Source organism: Saccopteryx leptura, chromosome 8 (genome assembly GCF_036850995.1).
Source record: "Saccopteryx leptura isolate mSacLep1 chromosome 8, mSacLep1_pri_phased_curated, whole genome shotgun sequence".
Taxonomy (NCBI): Eukaryota; Metazoa; Chordata; class Mammalia; order Chiroptera; family Emballonuridae; genus Saccopteryx; species Saccopteryx leptura.
The window spans coordinates 6,649,421-6,662,881 of NC_089510.1; the positions used below are offsets into that span (position 1 = coordinate 6,649,421).

The 13,461-nt window shown below is 45.0% G+C and overlaps 1 protein-coding gene across 1 annotated transcript in view; it reads left to right on the plus strand.

Moving 5' to 3' along the window:
* CPB1 (carboxypeptidase B1) overlaps positions 1 to 13,461 on the plus strand; it is a 35,604-nt gene that overhangs the window by 14,048 nt on the left and 8,095 nt on the right. The window contains exons 4-9 of the mRNA XM_066348041.1: positions 436 to 535; positions 628 to 729; positions 1,592 to 1,693; positions 5,078 to 5,188; positions 5,278 to 5,368; positions 6,060 to 6,262. Of these exons, the coding sequence (XP_066204138.1) occupies positions 436 to 535; positions 628 to 729; positions 1,592 to 1,693; positions 5,078 to 5,188; positions 5,278 to 5,368; positions 6,060 to 6,262 (709 nt within the window). The remainder of the gene's footprint in view (positions 1 to 435; positions 536 to 627; positions 730 to 1,591; positions 1,694 to 5,077; positions 5,189 to 5,277; positions 5,369 to 6,059; positions 6,263 to 13,461) is intronic.

Genomic DNA, 13,461 nt, shown 5'->3' on the forward strand with positions numbered 1-13,461 from the left:
CTGAAAAACATAAAGACCTCAGGTGACCAACTGTCCCTGGACATGGGACTTTTAATGCTAACACCAGGAATGTCCTGAGGAAGAAAGACTACAGGCAAGGCACAAGGGCACACTTTTGTGTGGCAACCCGTGGCCCTGAGACTCAGAATGACCCAGGTACCAGGGTGAACCATTTCCTAGATCCCAGAACAATTTAGGGTCCTAGAACAGCCAAGTATGTCAAGTTTAGGGCCGGGAAGAGCTAACCTTGTTTGCACCCTACAGCATCCTTCTGAGTGACTTACTCACTATTGGTGAGAAGCAGCTATCAGAGAACACGAGACCCCACGGAGAACGCCCTGGGCCACCTGCTGACGCAGCGACTCCGGGTATTTGCACGGGTGCCCTCGGAACTACCCCTGTGTTCACGGCAGCACCCGTTCTGCTTGATTGCAGGGTACTGATCAGCAACCTGAGAGCCACGCTGGAGGCCCAGTTTGACAGCCAGGTCCGGGCGGCTGGACACAGTTACGAGAAGTACAACAAGTGGGAAACGGTATGGCGCGCACGTCGTCGAGTCAGACAGGACTTTGGGAATTGAAAACCGAGGCTGTCGCACTAATTAATCCACGTGGTTCCGTTTGGTAGATTGAGGCGTGGACCGAACAAATCGCCGAGGAGAACCCAGACCTCGTCTCGCGCAGCGCGATCGGCACCACCTTTGAAGGACGCACCATGTACCTCCTCAAGGTAACGGACTGCTTTTAACCGCCACCTGGCCGGGTCGGGTTGCTGTGGAAGAATTCTAACACATGGACATCTGTTTGGCAGATAGGGTCGTCCCAAACATTGTTGCTATTCTTTCCCTGCCTGTACCCCCCCAGGGAATCCAACAGACACCCTAAGCTCCTTTTATCCTATGTGGGTTTTGAAATCATCACGTTGATTTATTCAAAAGGGGAAAAAATATATGCAATAAAATAGATGTCCTGTAAATGTAACCATATTCCTCTAAGCAGTGTGAAGGATCATCCACCTTGATGAAAATTCCTCTCTCCCAGATGTTGTGCACAAATCCATTGACTCGAAAAGTTTATAAACTTCCTGTCTCTCAGACGACCCTACGGAACCTAGCAACGATTTGTTTCTGTCGTCCTCTCACGCCATTTAGGTCGTATCATTCTAATGGAGAAGATAAAAAAAATAATGAGGGAGAAGTGGGAGTGAAAGAAATATTCTTACAAGATCAGCCACAATGTCGATAACCTTCCAGTTACCCACCCAGTCATCTTGGTCCTTGTCACATAATAATAGCAGCTGAAACTAAGTTTCACACGAGGACAATTAAGCATGGCAATAAAGTATCTTCTGGAAATAGGAGCTTGTCAAGCTTAATAAAAATAATAAACGGTCATGTAAGCCTTCAGGCTCAAACGCTGTGGGTGTCTAGAGACAAGAACGCAGTGTACTAGCCAGTATTATGTTTTAACTTAATCATGGGATAGACCTCTTGTGTCCGTCAAGTTTCACCTGTTGAGTCCAAAGCTCAGACGCGTAGTGGATGTTAAACCCCGAATGTGATGAATCATAGTCTTCTTCTTGTTTTCAACAGGTTGGCAAACCCGGACCAAACAAGCCTGCCATTTTCATGGACTGTGGTTTCCACGCCCGGGAGTGGATCTCCCCTGCATTCTGCCAGTGGTTCGTGAGAGAGGTCAGTATGTAGAGTGATTCTGGGCAGAGGGACGTAGGGACTGTTATTTACATCAATCAATTCCTTATCACCTAGCTCTAATAACAGAGAATAATAACAGAAAGACATCATAATTTCAAGTTCCCATTTTGGGGATATTAGTTTCAACTTTTACCAAGAGACCTTTATAAGGCAAGATTTTTTAAAAAAGTTAACAAATTATATTTACTTGAATTTAACTCATCTGAACCCTCATAATCACCTTTGCTAGAGAGGCTAATAGGTAGTATAATGGATAAAAGTTAATATTTGAGGATAAACCACTAATCTGATCATTACCTCCTGGATAATAACCATTGCATGCTTCAGAATAAAGAAAATGGTACATAGTGGTCCCTACTCTAAAAGACACTATTTTCATTCCTTACAATTCTAATGATAAGATATATGTGAAAGCCCTTTAAAAACTAAAATTTTTAACTATCTGTAAGCCCATACTGATAAAAGTAGATGATTACGTAAATAAATAAAGGGGAAAGAAAGAATGAGTCTTTCTTTCAGAATTGCAACTGACAGATGTACAAAGAATGAGCAAAATAAAAAAAATCACCTTTGGAACGCCATAGTAATAATCATTTCAGAGACACTCACGGATAGGTTCAAAAATCAAGCAGTGGGCCCTGGCCGGTTGGCTCAGCGGTAGAGCGTCGGCCTAGCGTGCGGAGGACCCGGGTTCGATTCTCGGCCAGGGCACACAGGAGAAGCGCCCATTTGCTTCTCCACCCCTCCGCTGCGCTTTACTCTCTGTCTCTCTCTTCCCCTCCCGCAGCCAAGGCTCCATTGGAGCAAAGATGGCCCGGGCGCTGGGGATGGCTCTGTGGCCTCTGCCCCAGGCGCTAGAGTGGCTCTGGTCGCAATATGGCGACGCCCAGGATGGGCAGAGCATCGCCCCCTGGTGGGCAGAGCATCGCCCCATGGTGGGCGTGCCGGGTGGATCCTGGTCGGGCGCATGCAGGAGTCTGTCTGACTGTCTCTCCCCGTTTCCAGCTTCAGAAAAATGAAAAAAAAAAAAAAAATCAAGCAGTGAAAGTTTAAAGAGAAATGGAATATTTGCAGTCTCTAAAGTATCTCCTCAAAAATAAGTATCAAATTATAGGCCCTGACCAGTGGCTCAGTGGATAAAGCATCATCCCTGCACACCAGACCTTGGGTGCGATCCCGGGTCAGGGCACATACGAGAAGCAATTAATGAGTTCACAACTAAGTGGGAAAACTAAGTGGAAGGAGTTGATGTTTCTCTCTCTCTCTTCTCTCCCCCATCTTTATCAACCCCCTCTTTCTCTGTAAAATCAATGGGGGAAAAAAAAGTTTTTCATACATATGTCAAATTATAAAGGCAAAATTTACAGTGGAAAAACCAAGCAGAAACTACCTTAACCAAGTGATCACGGTTCACATCACCAGTATAGGACATAATCAATGCAACATACATACCTTCTGATATTATGTGCTGAAAAGGCATATCGTCTTGGGGGTATTCGGCCCCCAAATGCATTATCTCTCTCTAATTATTAAAAAAAAAAAACCCAGAGAAGTCCAATGGAGGGAACTTCTGCAGACCTGAACTCTTCATCAAAAGCGTCAAAGTCATAAAAGACAAGAAAGTCTAAGGAACTGTCACAGGTAAGAGACTGTGGAGACACGACATCCTATGGCAGTGTGGGGTCCTAGAACAGAAAAGGACACTAGCAGAAAAACTGATAAAAACCGAGGAAAGCCTGCAGTTTTGTTCATACTGTACCAGTGTATCACTTTGGTCACCCTACCACGGTTGTGTAAACTGGTGACATTGTACATGGTAGGGAAGCTGAGTGAAAGGTAGACAACCCTTCTATAAGTCTAAAATGATTTCAGAAGTTGAGGTTTAAAACAGTCCAAGTGTTTTTAAAAATTTAAGAATGTTATTATATGCAAAATAATTTCTGTGAAACACTTCCTCGTCTATGGGTACGGTTTTGGTTTCTAGACATGGTATGTATCCAGTGGGCACCATGTAACATCGGTGGCTGTCTCACCATGTGTCCTCTGGAGAGAAAGAGCTCCGGCCATTACTTTGGTGATCTCCAAGTGCAGACCACTGAATGGACATGGCTCTGTAGCTGCTCCGCCCCGAAGAGCCCACGCTTCACAGTGACTGCAATGAACATACACACACAGAGCCACAGAGAGTCTAGAAAAACTACTGACACATACACGCCTTACACATTCTAAAGTCTATTCAAGCAAGCCTAGAGTGAGTTATTTATTTATTTATTTATTTTACAGAGACAGAGAGAGAGTCAGAGAGAGGGATAGATAGGGACAGACAGACCGGAACTTAATTTTTTCATTGCGACACCTTAGTTGTTCATTGATTGCTTTCTCATATGTACCTTGACCGCAGGCCTTCAGCAGACCGAGTAACCCCTTGCTTGAGCCAGAGACCTCAGGTCCAAGCTGGTGAGCTTTTGCTCAAACCAGATGAGCCCGCGCTCAAACTGGCGACCTCGGGGTCTCAAACCTGGGTCCTCGGCATCCCAGTTCAATGCTCTATCCACTGTGCCACCACCTGGTCAGGCCCTAGAGTTAAATTTAAGTTTAAAATAATTCTGGGGCTGAGGGACTGTGACTAAGGGGACATAGTAAGTGGGTATGAGGTCTTCATTCAGAGATAAGAGTGCGCATTACTCCGCGTGGAGAACCAGTCCAGTCAGGTAACGAAGTTTCCTTCTCAAAAATGAAGAGGAAGAAGGAGATGTCCATCATTTTTCAAGTTGGACCCTGAGTGAGAGGCTCCCAAAATCCATCATTGAGAACTTAATTTATAATGGAATAGTTCGTAATTCTTCTTCTACGATGGACACTGTGGTGAGGCCATCTACAGAAGGTTTCATAGAAATTAAATCTATTTCTAGATAATATAATGAGAAACACACATAGCCAGCCATAGACATTCTTTACTTTCTAGAATGAGTCTTACCTTCATATCTTAACTAACTTTGAAAAAAGAGTTATTGCAGTTATTTGTGCAAAGGAAATGAGTATATATAACATATATTCTTTAAAAGTTTTTAATTTAGTTAAATCTTTGTTCATCTTTAAGTAAAAAGTTAAAATAAAAAATAATACTTATGTGCAATAGAGTATCCTGGAAACAGAGACTAATGAGAAACAAATATTTTAAACAAAACTATCAGTATTATTTTTCTAAATGCTTTCTAAAGAATAATAATAATATCTTCCTCAATAGGAGACTCTGCTTTCATTTCCAAAGTCAACATTCATTTAGTCTATGTAAATGTTAACAGCATCGTGCGTTTCACTTTTCTTTTTTTCATGAAATCTTGCTGCATAATTCACACTCAGGCTGTCCGCACCTACGGGCGTGAGATCCACATGACAGAATTTCTTGAGAAGTTGGACTTCTACGTCTTGCCTGTGTTCAACATCGATGGCTACATCTACACCTGGACCAATGTATGTAAGCCCACAGAGAGGGGCACCCGTCAAAATTAGAGCCAACCACTTTCTACGCTACTTACTCCAAACGTCTGATCCACTTTCAGAACCGGATGTGGAGGAAGACCCGCTCCACCTCTGCTGGAACCAAATGCATCGGCACGGACCCCAACAGAAACTTCGACGCCGGTTGGTGCAGTAAGTATCCGGCTGGTGGACCATTTCGTGTCTTCTGTTGGGAAGCCTAGGTGAAAAAATAACACAGGAAACACCACAGTGCCTAAGACAAGAAAGGAAAATACATCCAAATTTATAGTTTAGAGTTCTAACTCCTGAAAGCCCAGACAAAAAAGTTCATTTATTTAGTCAGAAAAATATATACCGTGTGCTCTGCTGTGCTCCCTGCCGTGCTAGAAGCTGCCAACCTAAGTCTGAACAAACCAGACAGAACCCTATGACATACGCGAGGCATAATCTAGAGGAGACCATCATTCAAGAGTTGTTTAAATAGATGTCGGATATAATTATAATTTTGTGATTCGACATTCGGAAAGTGATTACAATACTATGGAAATTTCCCATGGGTATCAGTGGGTCCTCTACTTACTTGTTTTCTTACACTGTATCAATCTCATCGCATAAATACTACACAGGGAAACATTGCTGAGTTCACACGCAACCTATTACCCTACGAGCTTAAAAACATACTACTCTAATCTTGTAGCTGCATGTGTGCATATTTTATCATGTATACATACAGGAGGACGATTACAAGTACTTCTGTGAAAACCACTCTTCTTTAACTCTCTAATTTGGAAGTTGGAAACATGCCACATGAGAACCTTGGTAGAGGACCATGTACCGTTAACAATAACGTATGTTTTTCCAGAAATCGGAGCCTCTCGAAGCCCCTGTGATGAGACGTACTGTGGACCTTCCGCCGAGTCCGAGAAAGAGACCAAGGCCCTGGCTAACTTCATCCGCAACCACCTGTCTTCCATCAAAGCGTACCTGACGATCCACTCCTACTCCCAGATGATGCTCTACCCTTACTCCTACGACTACAAACTCACGGAGAACAACGCTGAATTGGTAAGTCGTCATGACCGTGGATACGGCATCCCACTGCTGTAACTTTTTTTTTTAATTCTATTCCTGAAAGAGAAAAAAAGCTATAAGAACAATTTTGGAAGCTGCATCAATGATTTTTTTTTTTGTAAGCAAAAAATTTACTAGATTCACAGGAATGTAGAACTAACTAGATTTTAAATTAGCTACCAGAAATATGATTTTGATGTAGGTGATGGCGCCCCACTGGTTTACTCACTCGTCTTCAACATGACAAGGGTTTCCCTTCCTCTTGCTTCCCCACAATCCTGACTCACGTGATGATTCCGGAAGCATCTGGCGTCATCAGCAGGGTTCCTCTGTCTCTCACGTGATCTCGATCAGAAAGTCTATGCTATCTAGTTGTGCTGAGCTGGATGTGACGTAGGCAGAGCATGGCAGATGTCATGAGGAGTGTGGCACATTTGGTTGACATTGAGCTGAGTGACAAGATCCTAAAATTGCTTATTTCACTGTTTGATGAGGTGAGATACAAAAGTAAATCAATCAATGAAAAAAAAAAAGATGTGAATGGGTCCTGACTAGTTATAAGAAATAATGCCAAAAAAATTTTTTTAATATCTCTGGTTCAAAAAACTAGCAGTCTTGTTGGAAACTCAAGATATAACCACCAGCAAAGCTAAATTATATCATTAACCAAATAGCACGCACACACACATCCATCATATAGTATATTTTTTTAATAAGCAGATTTGAATTCTTCAAACAATTTTTTTTTAATTTATGAAACATCTGGCTGCCAGAAGTTGGGACCAGTGATCTAAAAGAACAAGTATAAGATTTAAAGCATTTGAGTTATGCCAAAAAAAAAAAAAAGTATTCCACTTAGACAATGACACAGATATCTGGCTTACCTAAATACATAAATGTGAAGAGCCAGTAACTTTCACAACTGGAAACTATTGTTCTGTGTTTTCAGATCCAATCTTTCAGAGACCGAATAAAACATGTAAAGCTGAAAATATTTTGTGAAGAACAAAACAGAAAAATAATTCAGCCTCTTAGAAAAATGATAGTTGGCCAGGTCCTTCTTAAAAAAAAAAAACAAAAAAAAAAAACTATTTTTCAAAAAGCTTCCCATTTTCCTTATCTGTAGCCAAAACACAAAGGAAAACATCATTAGTTGGAACCAGTCAATATTTTAGTTTTCCAGTTGTACTAGGTCTGTAAGTGTTCCCAGCGGGGGCTCACAAGCCAGCTGTCCCAGAGAGGGGTGTGGTCAGCTCTTTGTTCCAGTCTTAGATTTCTGGCCACCAAAGAAGAGGAGGTGGAGATGTGTTGTTTGCTTAATTCACGTGAATATGCTTAAATTGTACCGCAGCAGAAGAGAAAAGGACAAAGCCATAATTGCTAAGCACTAATGAGCTGTTAATAAGTCAGCTAGTAAAACAAAAATTATAAACCCTATAAAGTGTAATAAAACAGGATACCTAGTTTGCTTAACAGCAGCTAGTTGTAAACATACATTCTAAAAGACCAGTGCTTAAGATAGTCTTTGGAAATGGAGCAGTTTCATAAAGTTTCAATATTGTTTCTTATTTTGAGAATAAATCTAAGCCCTTTCAGATCAAAACTTTGTCACTCCATGCAATAATAACACAGTATCTGGTCTACTCTAAAAGTCTACAGATTACCCTTTAAAAAAAAACAAACAACAACTTTACTTTAAAATCTCAGGAATAATTTTTTGCTACTTCCTATGGTACTTTTATCTGGGAAAAGACCCAAGACTCAGAGTGGGTGGGTTTAGTGGACCAGTTCACATGTGCCCCAAGCTGTGTGAAGCCTTCCCGCAGTATCAAAGAAAGAGGGGTCATAGTAGAAAAGATATTAGACACCCTGTCCTCCAAAATTGTTTTTACATTCTAACTCGCAAAGAAGCGTAATTAACAGAATTGTATCAAAGTACTTGCAATCTCTTCTCAAAAAGAGCACAAACCACAAAATAAACTTACTTTGGATGTTGATTTTTGTGTTCACAAAACTGATAAATTCAAGGAAAACTACATGTTTCTTTCTTATCTTTTTCAGAGCATAATAAGACAGGTGACTAAAATACAAAATGTCATTGTACTTAGATCACAGTCATTGATTTAAAAGTTCATTCCCAACAATTTTTCTATGATTAAACTTTTGCCTAGTATCTTAAAGGTATTATTGAAATACCACTAGTAAAATCTAAGGGAAGTAGGATTTGATTATTTGATTCATATGGGGTCTAAGTTTGGTTTGGCACTCCAAAGTAACTTTAAATGTTTTGAATAACTAAAGGCCCTTTCAACCCTTTTCCTTTTTTGTATAAGTTCAATTCACTTACTTTGTCAGAAGGACTCAAATATAACATTTATTACCAATAAATGTGGAGTCAAAAGGGAATTTGAGTTTCTCAGAAAGAAACACATTGGCTTTTTCATGGTTGTTATCTGTAAGGAGGACAGCAAGGAAAAAGTAAGATTCTTGATCTAGAAAGATGAACACTCAATCCAAACTAGTGCTTCCATATTAACTCTCAGAAAAATGTGACCCCCCCCAGTGGAAAACAAAAGGTAAGATAAAAATTAACAGGATAAATTCTGGGCATACCACATTATAGATAAGTCAGAAAAATTTAAAGGAATAAATGCAAAGCAGATTTTGCCTTATACAAAATTTGGCATGTGTGTGTGTATATATATATATATATATATGGTCCTAATTTCTCTATATACTTATCAACTTGATAAGATTATATTTGTTGCCCTCCCTCTCCCATAAAAAAAAAAGTGCTTCAAAGAGAGAATAAGACTCCAGGCTGAAGGAAATTATTCTGTGCTTAGACTAGCCTTCTCAGCCCAGATCTAGGACCCAGCAGAAGTAGCCATCCTAGAATTCTGAGTCCTGGCGACAAGGTATGTGGCTTCCTTTCTGAAAGGTCTCGCAGGTAGATTGGCTGATGACTGCTCCTATCACGAGACAACCTTCAGAGGCCAGGAAAGCGAAAACCAATGGGGTGAAAGAACGAGGGTGACATCACAGGTTACCAGGAAGGCTACCAAAAAATACAGCTTCAGCAGATCAGTGTAAAAACAAAAAGAAATGTGTGAGAAAGTGTCAGAGTATCTTACACGCATCACGCTCCGTGGCTCGCAAACCACTTTTACACACACTGTGTTTTTTACACACGCTGTGTTGTTTCAAGAAAGACTAGAAGGGGCACCATGAGTGACCAGCGGTTGAATTAACCGTCCAGTTGCCCCAGTGTTGACTCCCTCCATATAAAGCTGTCATTAGCTTCAAAGGAAGTTTTTAGCCCCAGATAGAGAATTCTCAAAATTCTAAATGATAATGAATTACTGAATTGTAGGACCTTTCAATTGTCAGGGGAAGGAAAGACCGGGAGACAGAATTGGAAAGGCTCCCTCCTAACCTATAATTTCTCTGCATTTATTGAGTACTGAGATGCTCCCAACCTTTGGAATACCTTCTCCCCCCAAAAAAGGCCTACATGGCACTGTTAGCAATAATAATTCTTATGACACTACTTCTAAGTTAAAAAGCAGGAAGCCAGAGTAGTAACAGGTCAGCAAAGTGCCCGACCCAACTGCCCTAGTTGACCGAATGGAAATCCGATGTCCACCCCCCACACAAAGGTCCACAAAGGCGATTGCATGTCACACCCCCGTGTCCGTGTTAGAAGCACAGAATTTGACCGCTGGAAATCTTGGGGTTTCTCAGGTGGTTTTCTCATGGTCCAGCTGAGACGGCAGAGGCTTGGCTGCAGCCAGCAGCCGTAGTGGAGGCAGCGGGGGGCCTAGGAGGACTGGACCCCTAAGACTTCCCTAGGCTGCCCCGATTTCCACAGACGCACCCGCACATTGGGGTGGCCATGGCCTGGGTTGGCACCGCTGTTCTTCACCAAGTAGAGGCTCCCCAACCTCCGTCCCTGGACCTCGCTAAGGATGTCCCCGGGTCGGCCGAGGGGCCTGGCTTCTCAGGGCCCGGTCTCTGCGATTCCGGCTGTGCTTTCCTGGGTTCGCAGTCATTACACCGGCGCACAAGGACAGGCGTCCGGAAAAATTATTAAACTTGACCGAAAAAAGAGAGAAATCTTCCTCTCCTATCTGACACCTCCCAGCCCCGAGGCGCCTCCTACCTCCCCGTTCAAGTGTCAGTTCAGGAGCCCCTGAGGCAGAGACTCAGCTCTCCGCCTGGCAGGTGAGCACAGAGCGGGACTGATCAGAGACAAACCCAAAAATCAGAGGAAAGACCTATGGTGTTTAGGAAGTGGACAACGGTGGAGTCACCGCTGTCACCGTGTCCCTGCCTACTCTCAACAGCAAAGGCCACCCCCCACCCCCCCACCCCCGCAAACCCATCAGGCCATCAGCTGACAGGGAGTGATGAGTCAGCCCCCCACCCCCCGCAGTATTTAGCAGACACTCAGGTCACTGTCAACAGAGAGTGAGGACCAGGGCACCTTTAAAAACAGTGATCTTACTTTTCTGTCTTTTTCTATAAAATGTACTCCTTGGCCCTGGCCGGTTGGCTCAATGGTAGAGCGTCGGCCTGGCGTGCAGGAGTCCCAGGTTCGATTCCCAGCCAGGGCACACAGGAGAGGCGCCCATCTGCTTCTCCACCCCTCCCCCTCTCCTTCCTCTCTGTCTCTCTCTTCCCCTCCCGCAGCCCAGGCTCCATTGGAGCAGAGTTTGCCTAGGCGCTGAGGATGGCTTTGTGGCCTCTGCCTCAGGCGCTAGAATGGCTCTGATTGCGGCAGAGCGATGCCCCAGATGGGCAGAGCATCGCCCCCTGGTGGGCATGCCGGGTGGATCCTGGTCGGGCGCATGCAGGAGTCTGTCTGACTGCCTCCCTGTTCCCAACCACAGAAAAAAAAAATGTACTCCTTTCTCAGTCATTATATCTTTTATCTGACTTTCCTTTAAACTAGTGTTGTTCCCTCCCCGGGGGGACATTTAGCAATGTTGGGGAGACATTTTTGGTTGTCATAACCGTGGCAGTGCTTGGCACCCAGTGAGTACAGGCCAGGGGGCACGGACAAACGCCCCACAGTGCACAGGACGCAGGACGGCCCCACGGCGGGGGGTTATCCAGCCCGGGGGGGGGGGGGTCACGCGTGCCCACGTTGAGAAACCCCACTGTTAGACATAGATGAGGACAGTCCCCGGCCGGGGCCCAAGGCGCCGGCTTTCGCAGGCTGGCCCGCCCCTCTCCCGGAGAGCTGCCCATCTCCTGCAGCTCTGAAGTGCGGGAAACCTTGCACACCCCCATGCTGAAGCAGTTACTTTTTAATAATATTGATTTGGAAGAAACACCCTTACCACCAAAAAAAAAAAAAAAAATTAAATTCTCTGGACTCTGAAACTGCAGCTGACTCATGCTCCACATTTCCCTTGGATTCCAAAGTGCTTAAAAAATATGTCTGTAGATCAGCCAAAACACAAATTTGGTTGACATCAGTGGAAACATCCCCACACTCCCCGCGGGCCCCGCGGAGACGGGCCTGGGCCTTGCTTGCCCAAGCCAGGCTGTCCCTGTCTCCTCCGGGCCGCCCCCTGATCTAGCGGGTGGGTCCAGGCAGGAGCCAGGCTTGTTTACCCTCCTCCTGCGTCCTGCTTGGACACGGAAACAGGCCTGTGTTTCCCAAGCCCCAGGGATCTCTCTCCTGCGTGCCTGCTGGTGGGTCCTGCCCGCTTTTCCTTTTGCACCAGAATGATAAAAGCTGCTGCCCCTCCTAGCTCAGCTGGCGGCGGAGGACTGAGTGGACGCCCGCAGGACAGGAGCTCAGCTGCTCCTCGGTCCCCCGGGGCAGGGGGGCGCAACAGAAGGAAGGAAACTGTGGTCAAAGAGCTTTCTGATGCTTCCACGATCACAGGCACCCCCTCCCCGCCCCGGCCCGGCCCAGAGGGATGGGGTGACACACAGAGCTTCGAGGGACAAAGTTTTCAAGAAAACGTCCTTTTTAGTTGGTTGAGATAGACCCCCGGTTTGTTTGGGGGCGTCTGTTTTCTTGGACTATGATAACGGAGCCGTGGGATATTGGCAGGCAGCCTCCCTTTGCCGTGACACCCGCTGGTGTCCCCAGGGGCCGCGATGAGGACCCTGAGCACAGTCACATGACGGGGGGACCCCTGCTCACAGGCTACCTGGGAACACCAGTCAGTGTGTGTATGTGTGTGGGGGGGGACACCCTTGCTTTTGTTCATCCCACCAGCCCCCCTGGAGCTCAGAGCCTGGGCAGCCAGGACACAAGTCGCTCCTTTGTCTCTTGGGCTTTGAGTTAGATGTGACACTCAAGGCTCTCCCCGTCTTTTGCCGTGTGACCAAGGGCCTCTTTCTAAGAGAACAGGTGACAAAAGAGAGCGTGCATAAGATGTGCTAGGAAACACTAATCGGAGGATTAATAAAGGCTGGCCATGTTTGGCCTTGGCTGGAAGCGAAGTTTTCCCTGAGGCTGATTTATATTTAGCTTTCTTCTGTTCTTTACAACTGGTAAAACCAGCCCCAGCAGCACTCCTTTTGAAGTATCCGAAGGCCACAAGGAGCAGGGAAAAGAGGGCACGGGATTTAAAGCAAGAAGAGCCTGGCTAGCTCAAGTCAGCCACTTACCAGGGGCTGCGTGCCCTTGGGCGGCGTCTTTCATCCTCGCTGAGCGAGGGGCTTTTATCTGTAAAATGGGGATAAAAATATCTAGCTCTTATCAAGAGTTCTTTGTAGAGTCTACGGGTTTATGTAAATGTCAGTTCCTGTTTTGAACCCATCTAAGCAAAGATGTCAGATCCCCCTCCAGTGACAGGCTGTACGGGAAGTGTCATTAATTGGAGCTTTTCAAGATGCGGCTCCTCCTCTCGATGGCACACAGAAGTGCCATCGCTTCTGTGTCTCGTCCCTTCCCACAGAGCCACACCAGGGGAAGGAGTTGCCGCTCTGAACGTTTTAGCTAAAGCGGGAACCGCCTCCCTCTCTCCCACTCCTGGCAGGGGCTAGTCACCCAGCGTGGTCGAAACATCCCCACCACGCACGCTGCCCCCATGGCATTCCAATCTGCTAGGAAGTTCTGCGTCGATGAAATGTGGACGGATAATGTTAGGAAGATAAATGACTCACATTTGTGGAAGTATTTGAACTCTTCAAAGGAAAAGACCCACATTGATTCCAGGGATGTTTGT